We start from the raw sequence: 18,689 nt of genomic DNA, 5'->3' as shown, positions 1-18,689 counted from the left end.
TGGAGTATTTATAATTGACAGTAAGAACTGTCCTATACCTAACATAATTTCCTATAAGGGATATTAAGATCAGAAATAACCAAGGTTATCTCTTAAAGTGAAACGTTTAAATATTTAAACTTACCTTTAACGGGAAAATATAGGGTAAGAGTCTTAGACAAAGAGTGGACAGAAGAGAAGGATGAAAACTAGACCTGATAGTCAGTATAGACGTATAGTGACATCATAAAGGCCTTCTAGCTGGTGAAAGGACCAAAAGGGAAAAGAAGCCAATATAAAGCAACGTCGCCACTCGTAAATTAGAACTGCGTATGTATTCCCACATTTCCTCCTCAAAAAACTCATTGTAGATTACTGTAGATTAATTTCTTGTAGATGAACAATCTGGGCATCTAACACGGGAACTGATTTATTTGCTCAGGTATACATATGTTCTGTGTGCCTATAAACTTCCAGACGGACATGACGCTAGGAAAGCGCAACAAGCGCGGTAGCAAGTGTTATTCAGTGATCCATTTTCAAGCAGACACTATCCAAAGAAATCACACTCGCTTACGTCATGAAAAATACAAAATCCAAAAACTAATACAATTGCAGCCTACAGAGACTGCAAAACAGCTCCCTAGCCGGAATCGACCGGTCTCATTCATCCCAATACACGCAGCTTCCGGAAATTAAGTCAAACTGTCTCGGTCCGAGAGGCAAAGTAGTCTTCTCATCAGCCAATCACCTACCCGACCCGCTTCGTTTGTCTTCTTTCTATTGGCTCAAAGAACTGTCAATTAATGTGGTTGCGGGAACTGGGGGCGGGATCTTAGCAGAGACTCAACCAATTCGGTATTGACTTGGAGCGGAAGAGACTCTGGTCCTGGAGTTCTTGGTTACTCTCTATGGTGCCAGGGCGGAGAAACGCTAAGATCTTGGGCCGTAGGGATAGGAAGTGACGTAAGGATGGCGGAGGGGCGCGAGCTTTCAAGATGGCGGTGGCTGGATGGCTGACCGGCACACCGAGGTGAAGGCCCCTACGGGGTAAAAGAGGCCGAGAATCGTCCCCTCCCCGCTTCTCGCAGTGCCAGGAGTCCAGCAGAAGTGTGAGTGTGCGGAATTGTTTCACTCCGTTTCTTCATCTTTTCCCGTCCTGCCCCGGGCCCGCGCGGTTGCCTCGGGGACGCCAGGCCCCTCTGCCCGGTTCTTCCTCTTCGCGTTTTGGGTGTCCCGGGTCGCGGACCGGGGGATCTTGGAGCCGGGGGCGGTGCGGCTTCCAGCAGTTAAGCTGCTCTTCGCCCGAGTCGGTTAGCGCCGCCTCCTGCCTGTGCTCATTGACCGGTTGCTTTAGATTTGACGTCTTCTTGTACCTCGAGTCAGGGTCAACCGTCGCTATGGTTTCGGCAGTTGCTGCTGCTGTTGCTTTTCTTGGTGGATCTGGGCTCCGTCCCACTGCAGCCTCTTCGGTTCTGTGGCCCGATTTCCCTGTCGTTTCTGCTTTTAGACAAAAAATAGTTTGTGCAGACTAAGGCTCCATTGTCTTCTGTAGAAATTCTCTGTAATTCCTATCTGTTGTTTACTTGTGGGAGAAAAGGGTCAAAACAGGAGCCCGAGGGGAACGGAGAGAGGATAGGAAAAAAGATAACAGGCCGTCAAAGACAGGAGAGCCTGTATTTATACTAATTTTGTTTGTTTCGGCCTCCCTTCTCCCCCACTCCCAGTTTTTCTGAGAAGGAAACCCTGGACAGGGTAAATTAAGTTTGCCCCTGGAACAGCTCCGAAGCATGTAGCAGAAATCAAGGCATTTGAACACTTGCTGAAAGAGGCATTAACTAATGAACTTTTCTGACAAAAATCTTCAAGGAAGAGGGAAGGTATCATTAATTGTATGGGCTACTGAAAAATTTACCTCATGCTCTTCCCTTTCACACCCTTTAAAAGTCTACTTTCAAAAGGAAGTAAATTTATCAACTTCATTATTGGGAAGAGTAAATATTAAAAAGTTAAACAATTGAAATAAGAGAGAGAAGTTAATACTAATAAAAAATTTTGACTTGCAAAACATTTTCCCTCAAACACAGTCGTCCCATAAAAAATAGAAATCAGGAGTCAAGTAGGTACTAGTAGAAAAATATGTGTCTTGACATTTTTGTACACTCCTTCGTGTAATACTTTCATTTTTAATATTTGCCCTTTCAGTTATGTTTTAAGCTCTTGACAGTCAAGAATTACATGTGAATTAGAACTAAATTTGAATTAAACAGGCTTAAATTAATGAGTTTTTACTATCTTACAGATGTTGAGAATACATGCGAAGAAAAACCATGGAGAGAGGCAAGGGTGACATTTGTTGTTGAACCCAGATCATTATCCCCATTCCCTTTTTTTTCCTCTTTCACCCTACATGTAAACAAAGGGAGGGTGTAGGAAAAGGACTAATGGCTTTTCATATTCATGGTTTATCCTAAATTGTTGAAGCATTTTCTGATTGATTTTTTTTTTCAATTTCAGAGTCGGTCCATGATCCATTAAAAAAAGTTAATAATCAAAGGAATGCTACTTTTCAAGAGATTGGTAGAAAGAAATTTCATAATATAAAAGAAGAAATTTTGTAACTAGAAGAAGAATAAGCTATTTGTTTGTCTTTGCAGGTTTTTTGTTTTTTTGTTTTAATGAACAAGTAAACCATACAAGTTGTCAACATGGGGCGGAGATCTACGTCATCCACCAAGAGTGGAAAATTTATGAACCCTACAGACCAAGCCCGTAAGTGTCCATTAGCGTGGAATGATAAAGAGGAGTGATAAAAATTGCAAACACTAGAGAATCTATTATGTCTTAACTATAAAATCGGCATTGCTAGGAGTCAGTTGTATAAAGTTATCCAGTGTTGTTTTGGGCACGTGATGAAAGCTTTAAACACGCAAAAAAATTAATACCCATATTTTAAATTTGATTGACTTGCAAAGTAGAATTGGCTTGAAACTTCCTTTTTGTATTTGAAATTTTGGACAGATAAATTTTGAGAAGCTTAAAAAATTCTCAAGATATTGGTTGGCATACTGCTATTGGCATCTAGTGGGTAAGGCCTTAGATGCTGCTTAACATTCTGCAATGCATAGGACAGCCTCCCACATTAATTATTACCTGTATTAAATTGGAGAAAATGCTAGCATTCAAGATTTGAAAGTTTTATATTTTCTCTGTCTCTCTCTTAAAGGAAAAGAAGCCCGGAAGAGAGAATTAAAGAAGGTAGGATTTCAGAAGCATCCTATTAGTCATAAGTGATGTTTGGCACTTCTTATTATTTGGGATTAGTGGATTTCAAAACAACATTTACAATTATTTGTCAGAAAAGATACTTTATGCTTCTTATAACAAATATTAAAATTTAATAAGCAAAAATACTGTACTTGGAAGCTGAACTGGAATAACCTTGCAGATAAGCTCATGATGGTTATCGTAAATTTATATATTTGATTATCTTTCCCACTGAGTTAAATAAATATCTTTGAAAGGAATATTTTTTATATTAAAGCATACTGCTTTGTTAAAAGCTACCGAATTAAATATGATTCTAAATATGATTCTAAATTAAATATGATTTGTGTGTTCATTTTCCTCATTATGTAGCTATTGAGTTTGTGACAAAGTGTTCTCCCAGAATAAGACAGCACTTACTTTTTAGTATCATTCTTTAACACACTCAAAGAATGCAGATCTTTAATAGTTTTTAACTGGGTTTTCCTGTTTCATTGTTAAGCATCAAATCCTGCAAAACTTTTCTTCAATATATAATTTTAGAATTTAGCCTAAAAAAAGATCTTAATTTTTTTGAAGTAATTGCTAAAGATATCACAAAATTAAAAGAAACATTTGCCTAAGAAAGTACACGTACTAAGTAGTGTTTATGTTTTTGTCTGAAGCTGAAACAGTTTTTGAGAGCCAGGAATTACATAGCTTTGGTTATGGTGGTTGAAACAAGTGATCAGAAACCAAGGAGAAGTCCAACTTCAGTTTAAATAGATTCCTGATGCGAATTGAAATAAAAACTCAGGAATGTTCAGTTTCTTGACACAGTGCTCTTTTTTTCCTAAGAACAAAAAACAGCGCATGATGGTACGAGCTGCAGTTTTGAAGATGAAGGATCCCAAACAGATTATCCGGGACATGGAGAAATTGGATGAAATGGGTAAGAATTTATTTTAAAAGGCTAAATCTTAGAGCAGGGCTAGCAGTCTGATACACAGAGGCAGGCAAGCAGGTAGTGATGAAGCAGCACAGGCATAAGAGAAACAGAAAAGCAGGATGACATTTGGCACTTGGGTTTAGTTTTAGTGTCAGACAAAAATGCAGTGGCGGGGAGAGATTGCACGCTGGGGGTCTCCTCTAGAGTTAGATGAATGCCGTTACTTAGCTTGAACTGGTTACTGAGAGAGACTGAAATCTGGAGTTTTTTGTTTTGTTTTTTTAATGTTGGCAGCTACCATGTAAATCTAAATATTAGGCTACCATGAATTTATGAATTCCCCATTTTTTCCAGTGAGAACATCAGAAATACTTGACCCACCAAGTCAGGTGGTAGAAGAATCATGAAATACTTAAAATCTAATTTTATAGAATATTCTATGTATCCTATTGGAATTTCTCCTTTTTTCCACATTTCTTTGAATAATTTTACCCAGTTTCTTTATATGTATCTTCAGTATCACTGCTTTTGTCATAACTGGAATCACACAAGATAAATGCATGTGTTATCTTTCCTTGCATCTATGTTGCTTGAGAATTGTCTGTATGATGCTTCCACTGGAAATTTTATCACAACCCACAAATACCCATTTTTTAATATTAGAACATGGAATTTTTTTTTTCTGCTTCCTTTTATTTATTTATTTTTGCCTAATGAAATCTTGACAAGTTTTGTTGACAAAAGGTACTCAGTTTAAGTGGTTTGCCAAAAATCAGATAGTAAGTGAAAGAGGTACAGTGGATCTCAATGATACGTTAAATGGGTTAAACAAAAAAATCCAGTAATGTGGGGTTATAGTATGAGAAGCTCTCTTAGGGGCGCCTGGGTGGCTTAGTCGGTTAAGCGCCTGCCTTCAGCTCGGGTCATGATCTCAGGGTCCTGGGATCGAGCCCCACGTTGGGCTTCCTGCTCAGTGAGGAGTGTTATGCACTTAGCCTGGGCAAGAGTTCTGGGTCAGATTGCATGATCCCAAATCTTTCCCAGTTCAGCTCTAACTGATCCCATTTGTTGCCTCTGGTTTATATATTACTGTGGGCAATTGTTATCCCTAGGGTGTCAAGACATTAAATGACTTCAGACTGATTCATGTGGTTTTAAAAGGAGATAATAGTAGTAATGGAGGTTTATTAAGCTCTTGTCTTGCTACACACCAGTTTTTTTCTACATGTTACGACAACTTTTAGGTAGGTGTATTACCCCTATTTTATGGGTGAGGAAACTTAGGCACGGAGATTATATACTTTCCTCAAGGTCATGCTGTTAGGAAGTGGCAGGCTAGGATTAAAACTCAGGCGTTCAACATTTTTATTAATCACACTAAGAATAGTGGGTGGTGTAAGACTACCTTGGGAATAAATCACCAAAGTTAAAGGGAATTAGGGAAGAAGATAATTAAGCTTGTTATCAGTTAAAAAAAAAAAAAGAAGGGAGCACTGTTCATCCGGGCTCTAATTATAATTCATAAACCTTACACAGTTTATAAAACTCACAAACTGGTTTAGGCAGAAAAAGTACATACATTGACTCCCATAATTGGGAAACCCCAGAGGGAAGCTCTCCTAGGAAGCACAGGTATCATTATTAAGACTAGTATTCATCTGCCTGGTCTACTCTCTTGTTAGCCTCATTCAGCATATTGCTAATAAACTTGGGATTGGAAGTGGAAAATGGGTGTGGAATTAGTGGGAAACAAGGTCACAGCTTTAGGTTTATTTTCTTCCTCTTGTAAGAGCTTCACTCTCTTACATCCACATTTAAAGTCTCAGAGAAGGATCTGGTTTCAGTTTGGATCATGTGCCAGTTGATCTCTGAGTCAGTCACTGGTGAGGGGAACGGAGGGAGGCAGTTATAATTGACCAGGCAAGCTTGAGAGTCTTGTGCTAATAATCCCTTTTGGGGCAAAAGACCTGAAATGAAGCCCCATGTCAAACACATGGAAAGCGAAAGGATTGTGTGGTAGTTAGGTAAAGAACACCAGTTTGTTCTAAAAATAATTAAGTGGTAAGCTAGACGTCACTGGATATTTTGTGATCACATTTAGTCATCAGATCTTTGCTGTGAAGTAGTTGACGTCCCCATTTTCCAGGTGAAGAAGCTGAAGGTCAGAGAATTCAAGCGCCTAAGATATCAGAATTAAATGACACAGCTCTGTCTGACTGAAGCCTCACGACAACAAGTTGTTAGCATAAAGGGATGAAGATTGATTTTTACAATGGTGAAAATCAATTAATTAGGTGACATTAGACTTTCTTAGAAAAGAAAGTAAAATTAATGGCTATCTTAAAAGTGGTGTTTCAATAAATATCTGTTGCACTTCTTTTTAATAAAATTTAAAATAGTATACCTGGTCTAAATCCCTTTTGAAAGTTTTAGCATATAAGGAAAATTTATTAAATGATAGAGCTGATACCTAAATGAAGTGACTTTTTGTGTTGAATTTCAGTATCTGCTCTTTCCTCTCAGAGTTTAACCCAGTGCAGCAACCGCAGTTAAATGAGAAGGTGCTGAAAGACAAGCGTAAAAAGCTGCGTGAAACCTTTGAACGTATCCTACGGCTCTATGAAAAAGAGAATCCGGATATTTACAAAGAATTGAGAAAGCTAGAAGTAGAATATGAACAGAAGAGGGCTCAACTTAGCCAATATTTTGACGCTGTCAAGGTAATCAAGTTTCTTTAGCGAGATAAACTAAAATGTTGTATTTAGATTTGCTCTTAAAATTGTTAACCGGAGAACTGGTCATGATGAACTTCTTCCTCTTGGCAATTTCTTATCAAACTAAACCTCCTCCTACCCCACGAGCCAGCAAATCTAATGCTGCATATTTATACAAGAGAAATTAATCCATCTGCCAACACAGTAATAGCCAAAAACTAGAAATAGCCCAGATGTCCATTAATAGGATAATGGATAAACAAACTAGTGTATTTATAAAATTGAATGTACTCAGCAATGAAAAGGAATGCTCTGCTGATATTCAAAACAACATGGGATTAAGAAAAAAATTATTAACAGATAAATCTCAAAGCATGTGGAACTTCTTTGATAGGATTCCATTTGTATGAAATTCTAGAGCAGGCAAAACTAATCTATAGATGGAAGCACTTGTCACAGTGGTTGCTTTGGGATAGTGTTGGGGATTGATTGAGAAGAAGTTGTGAGCTATGCGCATTTGTCAAAACTCGGAATTTATACATTTCATTGTGAATTTTGCCTCAAAAATGTAAAAACAAATTGTATCGTTTTTGCAAAGTAGGTAGTATAGGTCCCATTTTACAGATAAGGAAACTAAGGAACTTAGTCATACAGCTAGTATGTGGCAGAAATTCAGCAAAGACTAATTTAGAAACCCAGGCTCTACCACCGGATATATACTATTTCTAAGTTAATTGGTAAGTGCTGTTTATCATCCAGAATATTTAGTAGGGTGGCTTTGGTGCTAGATACTTTAAACAGTTGGATTTCTATAGACAGCAGCTATTTCAAACCATAACCCAAAAGGATGTTAATGGAAGAGAAACAGCTGAGTTTTGTTTCTTTTAGAGGCCATAGAGATTTTTTCCATTCATTGACGGACTTTGGAATTGTTGACAAATACTGGTATTCTTGTTTTTTTTCCTGATACTTACATTAGGTGGAAAGCGAATCCAGATTATGAAACAGCAGATACTGAATTTTAATGGTGAGCGTGTGGATTGCTCTGGTACTATGGAAAGGTTTTTCTGTTTCAGAATGCTCAGCATGTGGAAGTGGAGAGTATCCCCTTGCCAGATATGCCGCATGCTCCTTCCAACATCTTGATCCAGGACATTCCCCTTCCTGGTGCCCAGCCACCCTCCATCCTTAAAAAGACCTCAGCCTATGGGTAAGGAAGCGGTAGCATAATTAAATAACATTTATTAAAAGTACCTTTTAATTGTCCAGTGCCAAAATCATTGCAGTGGGAGTTAAAAGGCAAGTGTGAATGTGATTGGTGCCTCACTTGATTAAACGTGAAGGAAGAAATCCCTTGAAAATATTTTAGAAGAGGAAATAAATATCTCATTACTATGAATGTGATTACTGTGGAATTTTCTTTACAGACCTCCAACACGGGCAGTTTCTATCCTTCCTCTTCTTGGACATGGTGTGCCACGTTTGCCCCCTGGCAGAAAACCTCCTGGTCCTCCCCCTGGTCCGCCACCTCCTCAAGTCTTGCAAATGTATGGCCGGAAAGTGGGCTTTGCCCTAGATCTTCCCCCTCGTAGGCGGGATGAAGACATGTTATATAGCCCGGAACTTGGTAAGGAGTGACTGTTCCTTTTGCTCTTGCAACCTTTCCGCCGTCCTTTTTTTTTGTTGGCCCTGTTTAACATCTGGTTCACCATCCTCGGAACTTGGGAAATAAATGAGGATTACATGGACATCCTAACAAGATGGATAAATCATAGAATTTACCCAAGTAAAAGCAGCGTACGTAAGGAAGTACAGAAATGCTTATTGTGTTTTAAATTAGGCTTTTTTAGAGAAGATTTTGAAACTGTTAGCAAAGGGAAATATTGTCAGACTGTATGAAGAACTCGTATCATATACAGAATCATTTTACGTAATGAAGTTATTCTAAGTTAAATAGCACAATTTTCTGTGCTTTGTTATGCCAGTCATAATACTTGTTTCCTGTTCCCTTCTTCCTTTTCAGCACAACGGGGTCATGATGATGATGTTTCCAGCACTAGTGAAGATGACGGGTATCCTGAGGACATGGATCAAGATAAGCATGACGACAGTACTGATGACAGTGACACTGACAGGTCAGATGGAGAAAGTGAAGGTGATGAATTTGTGCATCGTGATGATAACGAGAGAGACAACAATGAAGAAAAAAAGTCTGGTATGTGCAAATAAACGTTCTGTGGTTTGATCAATAAGTAGCACACAAGTGGAAGGTCTTGATTTATTAATGCATCTATGAGAGTAATTGTGAGCACCTTGAAAGGAAGGATCATAGCTCTCTCCATTTTTATATCAAAAATCTCAGAAGTTCTGGACACATAGTACTCAGTGGACATGTGTGGGTCTGGATAGGAAAGAAAGGAGAATAACCACATAACCATATTGAGAAAGCCATATGCATATTGTTTTTTGATAAGTCTGCTTAAACATTTACATTTGAAGCCATTTAAATTTTCTGTGTTCATTGTGTCTCACATCAACCAGACCATAATTATAATTTAGGTACACCGGCAAGTGGAATCATGATTTAATGGAAGCATCGTAATGTATAATATATGTCCATTTTATTATTATAAAACCAGACTCAGTTATGTGTACCTTTAAAAAGTAGTTATGACATACATCAAGAAAATTTTAAGCGTCATGATAGATACTGAGCAATACAAGGTGTATAATCTTGGTCACACCTCAGTAGTCTTGGTGTTTCTTTTAAGATTGTATTTGTAGGGGCATCTGGGTGACTCAGTGGGTTAAGCATCCATCTCTTGATTTCAGCTCAGGTCATGATCTCAGGGTTGTGGGATCAAGCCCTGTGATGGGCTCTGCGCTCAGTGCGGTCTTCCTCTCTGCCCCTCCCCCTGCTCATGCGTGTGTGTGTGTGTGTGTGTGTGTGTGTGTGTGTGCTGTCTCTTAAATAAGATCTTTTCTAAAAAAAAAAAAAAGTAAATTGTTTTCGTAACCTACAACATATTTATGTGTTTGTATTACCACTGTTGTTCGTATTTGTAACGATGACAAATCTTTGTCCTGATACTTCTTAAGAATCACGGTTGCAAAGCAAAAATCTATCTTAAAGGGGTGATTAGAGGTGGTGATGAAAAATTATAGAGGACTTATGTAGAAACTAGTAGTAGAAAGCAGAAAGACCTTAGAGCCACAGCAGCTTCATTTTTCTCTGGCATTGTGTGATCCTTTGCCTCATTTTTCTCTTTTCTGCCAACTTGTTTCACTTCTGTATACTCATCAGTGTACATCACTGTACGTGTGCTGCAAGTGGCTCTCCTAATTATGATCTGATTTTTATCTAATACTTAAATTGACTTTTTACTATAAGGAATTTTCCTAGACAAAGAATACAAAAGTAAACAAAACTAAAGCCCTGCCCACACGGAACATTGTAAATGTCTACCAACTAAGACTACTCCTAATACTGCACCATTTAGCAAGGTGTTTAATAGCATCTAGTGAATAGCCTGATTTATCAGGTTAAAAAGGTCCCTTCTAGTCTTTTTTACTATAAATATTTTTAAGCATCTGTTGGGGTGTTATTGTGGTTTTTCTTTGTTTATTGTAATGAATTATATTCATGGCATTTCTAATGTTCAACCTTATCTTGCATTTCTGGGACCAACGCTACGTGTTTATGATATGTTTTTCTTTTAAACCATTGTTGGATTCAGTTTGGTTATAAAATTGGCCCTTGAACAACACAGGGATTAGGAGCACTGACCTTTTGCACAATCAAAAATCCATGCATAACTTTTGAGTCCCCCAAAATTTAACTACTAATAGCCTATTGTTGCCCAGAAGTTTAACCATTAACATAAAGGGGCGATTAACACACGTTTTGTATGTTACATGTATTATATACTACATTCTTGAGATAAAGTAAGCTGGGGAAAAGAAAACGATGCTAGGAATTCATAAGGAAAATACAGTTGCTGTACTGTACTGTGTTTATCACAAAAAGTCCACGTGTAAGTGGACCCACTCAGTTCAAACCCCTCTTGTTCAACAGTCAGCTAATTTTATAGTAGGTTAGCTTTGGTATCAAGGTTGTGCTGGTTTCATGAATTCTGGATTGCCTTCCATCTTTTCTGTGCCCTTTTAAAGGAAATTTCTGTAACTTAATGTTTGGCTGAACTTCTTTACAAAATTATTTGTGCCAGGTTAAAAATAGATTTCTAACTACCATTTCAATTTTATATGTTCTGGTCTTATCACTTCTATGGCCAATTTTTGTAATTTATATTCTTCTAGAGAATTGTCTATTATTTTATCTGGGTGTTCAATTTTACTGGCATAAAGATGTTAATAGTATTCTTTAAATATTTGAAATTTATAGATTTTAGATCACAACAGCATATATTTACCACCAGTTGGCACTTCTTATACTTTTATACGGCTGACTCTTCAGCACTTCTGCCAAATAGTGGGCAGCAATCGTATCTAGTGCTTTCTAGTATTGCATAGTAGGCATTTGCTGAATTTTGTTGTTCCTAATCCACCCCATTCTCTCCCTCCACCTCTTAGGTCTGAGTGTAAGATTTGCAGATATGCCTGGAAAATCAAGGAAGAAAAAGAAGAACATGAAGGAGCTGACTCCTCTTCAAGCCATGATGCTTCGAATGGCAGGTAAGACAGGGAAAGAGTAGTGAAATCACCTTTCGGGTATTTCCTCCTACCAGTTCCTTTATGTACATTTTCCCATTTAGTATCTCAGCAACCCTGAAGTAAATAATAAATCCTTGTTTTACAAAACGTAAGGTTTGGAGACATTTGGAGATTAAGCTGCCCAAAGTTACCCAGCTAGTAAGAGGTTAAACTAGCATTTAAACCCAGGTCCACCTTGTGCTAAAGCCGGGGCTTGTGTCACTGTGCTCCACTAGCATGGATGAGTAGAATATTATTTGATTCCTCCATATCCAAGTAGTTTATTGAAGAAGGCTATTTAGTTGTTAATTTTAAGGAAGCACTTAATTGAGCACGTGTCTTCAGGCATCACTATTTTTCAGGCTGTAAAAAATGAATTAACTCTGTTTACCTGGTTTAAATTTTCTTTTAGGTCAGGAAATCCCTGAGGAGGGACGAGAAGTAGAAGAATTTTCAGAGGATGATGACGAGGATGATTCTGATGATTCTGAAGCAGAAAAGCAGTCACAAAAACAGCATAAAGAGGAATCTCTTTCTGATGGCACATCTGCAGCTTCTTCCCAGCAGCAAGCCCCCCCGCAGTCTGTTCCTCCTTCTCAGATCCAAGCACCTCCCATGCCGGGACCGCCTCCTCTTGGACCACCACCGGCTCCACCCTTACGGCCGCCTGGACCACCTACAGGCCTTCCTCCTGGACCACCTCCGGGTAAGTAGGCACTGATTCGTTGTGAATAAATAAGTCTGTCTGCCATTGGAGCGATGAAATCATTCCGAAAATACGCTTCATTAGTATTGGTGTTTTGTTTTCTCCTAGCATAAGTCACTAAGAGATAAAGGATCAGTGCGGTGTATTTATTCCTACAGCACTGTTTGCAGTTCATAGTACTTCTGCCAGCCGTCGTCTTCAAAGCTCTTCTCTTTTCAGGGTTCTGTAGTTCTGAGGTTAGCAGGCAGAAACTGGAGTATGAAACTGGGGTATCTTTAGTACTGTTTTTTTTAATATGACAAGTCGACCCAATTCTAAATTGATAGCTAATGGGACTGGGGCACAGTAAATACTAACAGACATCCTTCTTTGGTTGGGAATTGTCGGATGTCAGTCTTTAGAGACAAAAGAGGTCAGTATTAATATAATCTTTGGCGTATAAGAATGAGAAGTTTATTTGAAATTTGAACTTCTTGGCTACTTACGATTTTATAGTCTTTCCTCCTATAGTTGTCCAGTCCGGTTTTCTTCACTTGAGTTCATTCTCTTCTTACTGGTGGTGCAAAGCGCATTACCTGTCTTATGTCATCTTCAGTCATCTTTGCCTATGTCTTCCTGTGTTTCAGGGGGAATCCTTAAAGCACCCTGCTTTATATTCCATTTTCAACTTATTTTGGAACCCATTTAAGAATTATTCTCCTCTTTGTATAGTTTTTAGCCCAGCAGAGCTGTGCTATTAAAAAAAAAAAAAAAAAAGCTATGCTTTTTGTCAGTACTGGCAAATAAAAAGAAATGATCTGTAACAAATCCAATTCCATATCTCTGGTGCTCAGACATTTGTTGAATGAATTCTTCTACCTATGTTTTGATCCGTTTTTGAAGTTACCTAATTTCAAGTTAAAATGCTAAGTCAGACCACACTTGAGTTACCTTTATACCACAGTTACGACTTCATATGTATGTCTCTTACATTAATTTGTCATTTTTCTCTTTTCAGGAGCTCCTCCATTCCTGAGACCACCTGGAATGCCGGGACTCCGAGGGCCTTTACCCCGACTTTTGCCTCCAGGCCCACCACCAGGCCGACCCCCTGGCCCTCCCCCAGGTCCACCTCCAGGTCTCCCTCCTGGCCCTCCTCCTCGGGGACCCCCACCAAGGCTACCTCCCCCTGCACCTCCAGGTGAAGCTTTTGATTTCTAGTACAAAATTTATATATTTCATCTGCTCTAAGACATATTTTCACATTTCAGTATCCTGAAATCAAGGGGAATCATAAAATGATGTTTTTTCATTGATTTTGGCCTAGGTTGAAGTTGAGTTCTTCCACAAGGTATTTGTACTGGATTCTGCCTGTCATATGAGGGACTTTTCCCAGGCAGAGACCACTTTGGATTAAATTCTCTATTTGAGTAGGATGTTGGGGGGAGGGGGGGGGGGCGGGATTGTGAAGTCATTCCGTATATTTCCATGTATCTGCATGAGTACAAACTTAAAGTTTGAAATTACAAGGCAGATTTCCTTGTGCTCTTACTACATGTGGTAGGTGTATTTCTGGTTTATTACACTGTCCCAGTTTAATGTGAAGGCCTCCTCCGAAATTCCCCAGCTTCGACTCTCAGTGTTACCTGGAATAATTATGAGTCTGTATAAGCAGTAGTATCTTAAGTTCAGTGAAATTTGGTATTTTATATTTGGTCTTAAAAGTGTGATTTGAAGAAAATTAAATCTGCAGTTCTGGGTAAATGATGACAGTATGTCTGAACCGTCAGAGGACATGAATTCTTTTCCAGTGGTGGTAACATACTGTGATAAGTTACATAAGTTACGTTCACGTCCTCTGCTGGTTAAAATTCCATTTCCGGCCCATTGGGTTACCTTTTTCAGGGGAGGAATGGTGTGGAAATGAGTAAATAATGCATGAGAATCAAACCCTGAACCGTGGCCTGGATAGCATCTGCACTGTACAGCTAGAAGAGGGTCTTAGGCTGTCAAATCTGAAATTGGACAAATTTGAAATCATACTTGAAACCAGTTGGTGGTGTCAGCTTTCTATTTTAAAATACTACATTACTCAGAAAGGAAGAAAACCTAAATACAGGGGTACAGACTGAAATTGAATATTACTTCATAATAAAATATTCCTTACTATCAAAATGTATTCCTTAGTTTCAGATAGTAAGCAGCATGGTTTCAGCTTATTTTCTGTAAATTGCCAGTTTTTAAAAAATTGTCAACCTATGTTTTTCACATCCTTTATAATAGTTAAAATGCATTCTTGTAGTCTTCATCTGCCCATTTTCTCGTTCGGTTAGGTATCCCTCCACCTCGTCCCGGCATGATGCGCCCACCTTTGGTGCCTCCACTTGGACCTGCCCCACCTGGGCTTTTCCCACCAGCTCCTTTGCCGAACCCGGGGGTTTTAAGTGCTCCACCCAACTTGATTCAGCGACCCAAGGCGGATGATACAAGTGCGGCCACCATTGAGAAGAAAGCCACAGCAACCATCAGTGCCAAGCCGCAGATCACTAATCCCAAGGCAGAGATTACTCGATTCGTGCCCACTGCGTTGAGGGTACGTCGGGAGAATAAAGGGACCGCTGCTGCTCCCCAAAGAAAGTCCGAGGATGATTCTGCTGTGCCTCTTGCCAAAGCAGCTCCCAAATCTGGTCCGTCTGTTCCTGTCTCGGTGCAGACTAAGGATGATGTTTATGAGGCTTTCATGAAAGAGATGGAAGGGCTCCTGTGACAGCTTTTAATGCCAGCGCAGGTTTCTGTTTGTATCAGTGGTTCGTGGGGAAAAGAGGCTCTTACTAAGCTTAGTGAAAGAGCGACTTTCACTGTCAGGGTATTTTTAAATTTCAGTTCAAGGAATATCCTAAAGTTTAGCCTTGTTCAGAATTTATTGCATATAAGAGAGAATTATTTCATTCAGAATAGATTGGTTATTGAAGCAGTGCTGCTAACATCCATTCCCTTTCATACCACCTTTTCCATCCCATTCGTTCCCCTTCTCCAGTTCTTTGGAAACTTATGATCGGGGGGATATTTGTTACTTGTTTTGATTCTCTTCTTGTGTGCGGTGGCCACTGGAGTAGAGATTTCTGAAAAAACAGTTTATTTTACCCCATCCTGCCTTTTGTGTTTGAGTTATTTTAATATTTTCTTGTAAATATTTTGTAATATTTTAGTGAAATGGATCGCAGTGTCATTTCCTAATACAAAGCAAGATATGTGGGAAGAAAACGTACAATTCTTTGATTAAAATTATTTCCCACTGACCTAAACTTTGAGTGTTTCGTGGAATAAATAAATAAATGTTCTACACCAAGATATCCTCTGTGTTACTGATAATATATAAATGTGATATCTGTGTTATGGGCAGAAAAGAAGCAAGTATTTAAAAATTGTGTTTTAAGGAACTTCTATTGTTGGTACACAGTGAGAATCTTATTGAAAATACGGTTAAAACTAAGTTTTAAATTTTAAGGTATAAAGAGAATTATTTTCCTTCAGGATTATCAGATTGGCTTTGGAGAAATCGAGAGGTTATTAGTTGCATAGAACATGAGTCTTTTCCTCAAAGATTGTTTACTTTCACAGAGGTTTGTAAGCTGACACTAACTGATGGGAAAAGCTTCTTTTAAACCATGTGTAAATTATTGCAATAGCCAGAGAAGGTTACTTTTACTTTATTGTATTTGTCAGTTGCATAAGCTTTTATTATTAAAAGACATAAAATGAAGAAGAATGCTCAATACTGTTAATTTGCACTGATACCATTTTCTTTAAAAAGTGCTTTAATAACTAATTCAGCTAGCCAGTGAGCCTGGGAAATGACGTTCACAAATATTTTCCCCATTTTAAAGATGAGAGTATTGACGCTAACAGTTTATGTGGATTATCCAGTGGCCCAAAGTGTGAATATTTTATGAACAAAGGTACACACACATGCACAATGAGACAACGGTGCATTGGGTTTAAACCTCTTCTTACTTCCATTGTATCTTAAATACCATTCCATGAATCCCATGTCATCAAAAATTGGTATCCTAAAAGAAATAGTGCAATAACACAATAAGGCTTTTATTTTCTTGCAGCTGATTTCCTTGATGGATTTTTAGATCTCTATTCTGAGATCCTTTGTGTTTGAGACTTTTCTTGGAAATTATTCTTTCAGGTTAAAACAAGTCCTGTCAAAGCAGTCTATAGGTCATTTTGGGTTTTATTTTTATTTAGTGTGATCATTATAGGCCAGTAAGTGAGTTGAATCTTTTACCATTTAGATGCAGGGGTGGGACACAAGCACATCATCATCGAATCAATAGTGTAATTTAAATGTAAACAGTTATTCTTTGGTATTTGGTCTGCAGTTTGTTTAATGGTCTTGCTTGAAATTTATATTTTTTCTGAGATTTCTATTTCACATTTATTAAGGAAGCTGTTCACAGTTTATCATAAAGTCATTTCCTAGTATCGCTTGTTTTATTTTCTGAAAAGTCAGTTCGCTGTATTTGCAGGGAAGGTGAATCAGCAGTTCAAAATCTGGGTAGGTGCTGAGTAGGCATTGTTGTCATGATTAGAATTTACATTATGGTTTTCAAAAAATGGTTGGATCACTGCTAAGCTTGATACAAATCTTTAATCAGATAATACGGATCAATACTATTTGCTTCTTAAGGTGGCATTTTATTATACATTAATTGCCCCTTAAAGTCATTTTGAAATTCCTTTTACTCTTTTTCTTGGGCTTTAAGGTATAAAACGTGAATTAAGGATCACCACAACCATACTCTGCCGTGGTGTGGAATCAGCAGAAAGCCCTAGAAGACATCCAAGGTTCTGTTTAGTTTCAGTTCTTATTTGCATATTCTAGTTTGTGCTCTTCGTAAAAGATTGCTTTATTTATACATAGTTGGGAGACATTTTTAAATATTTCTTAAATTTTTTTTTGCTTCAAGTAATTCCTCCGGCCACAAGATGCCACAATACCACCCCATAGGGAACTGCACACTCAATGTTGTCTTCCATTCCAACTGCAGCAGGTCTAATACATGAATGAGTTTGGAGGACAGGCCTTCTTACAGCACTTCTGGAACTCAAAGCTGTCAGCGAGCAGAGCTATAGAGAATGTCTACACACCCAAGCCTGGGTTCAGGAAGGTATAAAGGAGCTGTGGGGAAAGTTTTCTGTTCTTTACACTCCTGGAATTAAGGGCTTTTAGCAAAGGTCAGAGCTAGGACTTCTGTGAGACCAAAATAACTCTCAAGCACAGTTCTCTTATTTCTAAGAACGCCTTTGAGTTTGGCTGTGAAGGGAAGTAGGTAGGACAGGTGGCTAAGGACTGGGTGAGCAGAGGGGTTTTGCTTGATCAGCATGCCCAAGTTCGCTGAGGGTTAATCCCCAGGAGAGGGACGGGTTGGAGAATGAAAGGAGTGACTGATGGAATGAGCTACCTGAAGGCTTGGGGAGGTGTGTCATGAACCATTTATCCTGCAGATAAGTCCCTGAGCGCCTACTGTGAGCTAGGTGCTGGGAAAACTGGCAGGCAAAATCGATGAGGCCCCTACCCTCAGGGTCCTTACGGAAATTTTAAGACATAAGCATCAATGTCTGTATCACTTCTGTCTCATACCTTGAATACAGTATTTACCAATGCTAATTTTTAAAAAGAATTTATTTTATTTAACCTATGGTAATGAACAGTTTGGAAAAAAATAATCTGACAGCTATTATATGCCATGCGCCATGAAGACATAATTGATATACCTTTATAGTCTTTTTATGTTTTAAAACCCTTTAAAGGTTTTTAAAAAATGGAAATTTTTCTCTGAAGTTTTAAAAATACTAAATATCAACTGATTACCTTAATGGTGCTGCAACCAAATAGAGAAAACATTAAAAAAAAATATTAAGTTCACAAAGAAAAGACCATGGATTCCCCAATACATTGTTTTCTTTGAACTGTTGTCTTATTCAAACATTATTTCCCCTCATTAGGCACTTGAAGCCTAAAAATAAGCTACTATTGCAATTTACCATAATGAATCCTTATTTAGTAAGAATTACCTTGCATTTACAGGAGATAAATAACTGAGAACTAGAAGAGTTAACACTTTAAGAATGCTGTGAGAGGCAAAAAAAAAAAAAAAGTGTTTTAAGGATTTGTATAGCAGAGGAAAATTAGAATCCAATAGTGTTTATATTCCTAGAATCTCAAGAAAAATTAGAGTCCAAGGAAAAACGGAATTAACTCCATCATTACCACTGTACCCAGGAACCTTGACTCCAATAAAATGGGGAATGAGGTAAAGAAGGTAACAGCCAAAGTTCAGGCAGGGAGAGGGGGAAAACATGAATATAGATAGCTCTGAAATCTTGTCTGATT

General features: G+C 38.3%; 1 protein-coding gene across 1 annotated transcript; it reads left to right on the top strand.

Annotated features, from left to right (window-relative positions):
* Positions 1 to 914: 914 nt before the first annotated feature.
* On the top strand, positions 915 to 15,634 carry WBP11 (WW domain binding protein 11). The gene is made up of 12 exons (XM_026502366.4): positions 915 to 1,091; positions 2,637 to 2,751; positions 3,206 to 3,237; positions 4,084 to 4,177; positions 6,698 to 6,894; positions 7,965 to 8,098; positions 8,316 to 8,515; positions 8,912 to 9,103; positions 11,479 to 11,580; positions 12,011 to 12,304; positions 13,302 to 13,484; positions 14,617 to 15,634. Exons 2-12 carry the CDS (start codon positions 2,688 to 2,690, stop codon positions 15,048 to 15,050), a joined length of 1,926 nt encoding a protein of 641 aa, XP_026358151.1. The 5' UTR covers positions 915 to 1,091; positions 2,637 to 2,687; the 3' UTR covers positions 15,051 to 15,634.
* Positions 15,635 to 18,689: the final 3,055 nt, after the last annotated feature.

This window comes from Ursus arctos, unplaced genomic scaffold (genome assembly GCF_023065955.2).
Source record: "Ursus arctos isolate Adak ecotype North America unplaced genomic scaffold, UrsArc2.0 scaffold_26, whole genome shotgun sequence".
Taxonomy (NCBI): domain Eukaryota; kingdom Metazoa; phylum Chordata; class Mammalia; order Carnivora; family Ursidae; genus Ursus; species Ursus arctos.
This window is presented reverse-complemented; position numbering and strand designations above follow the sequence as displayed.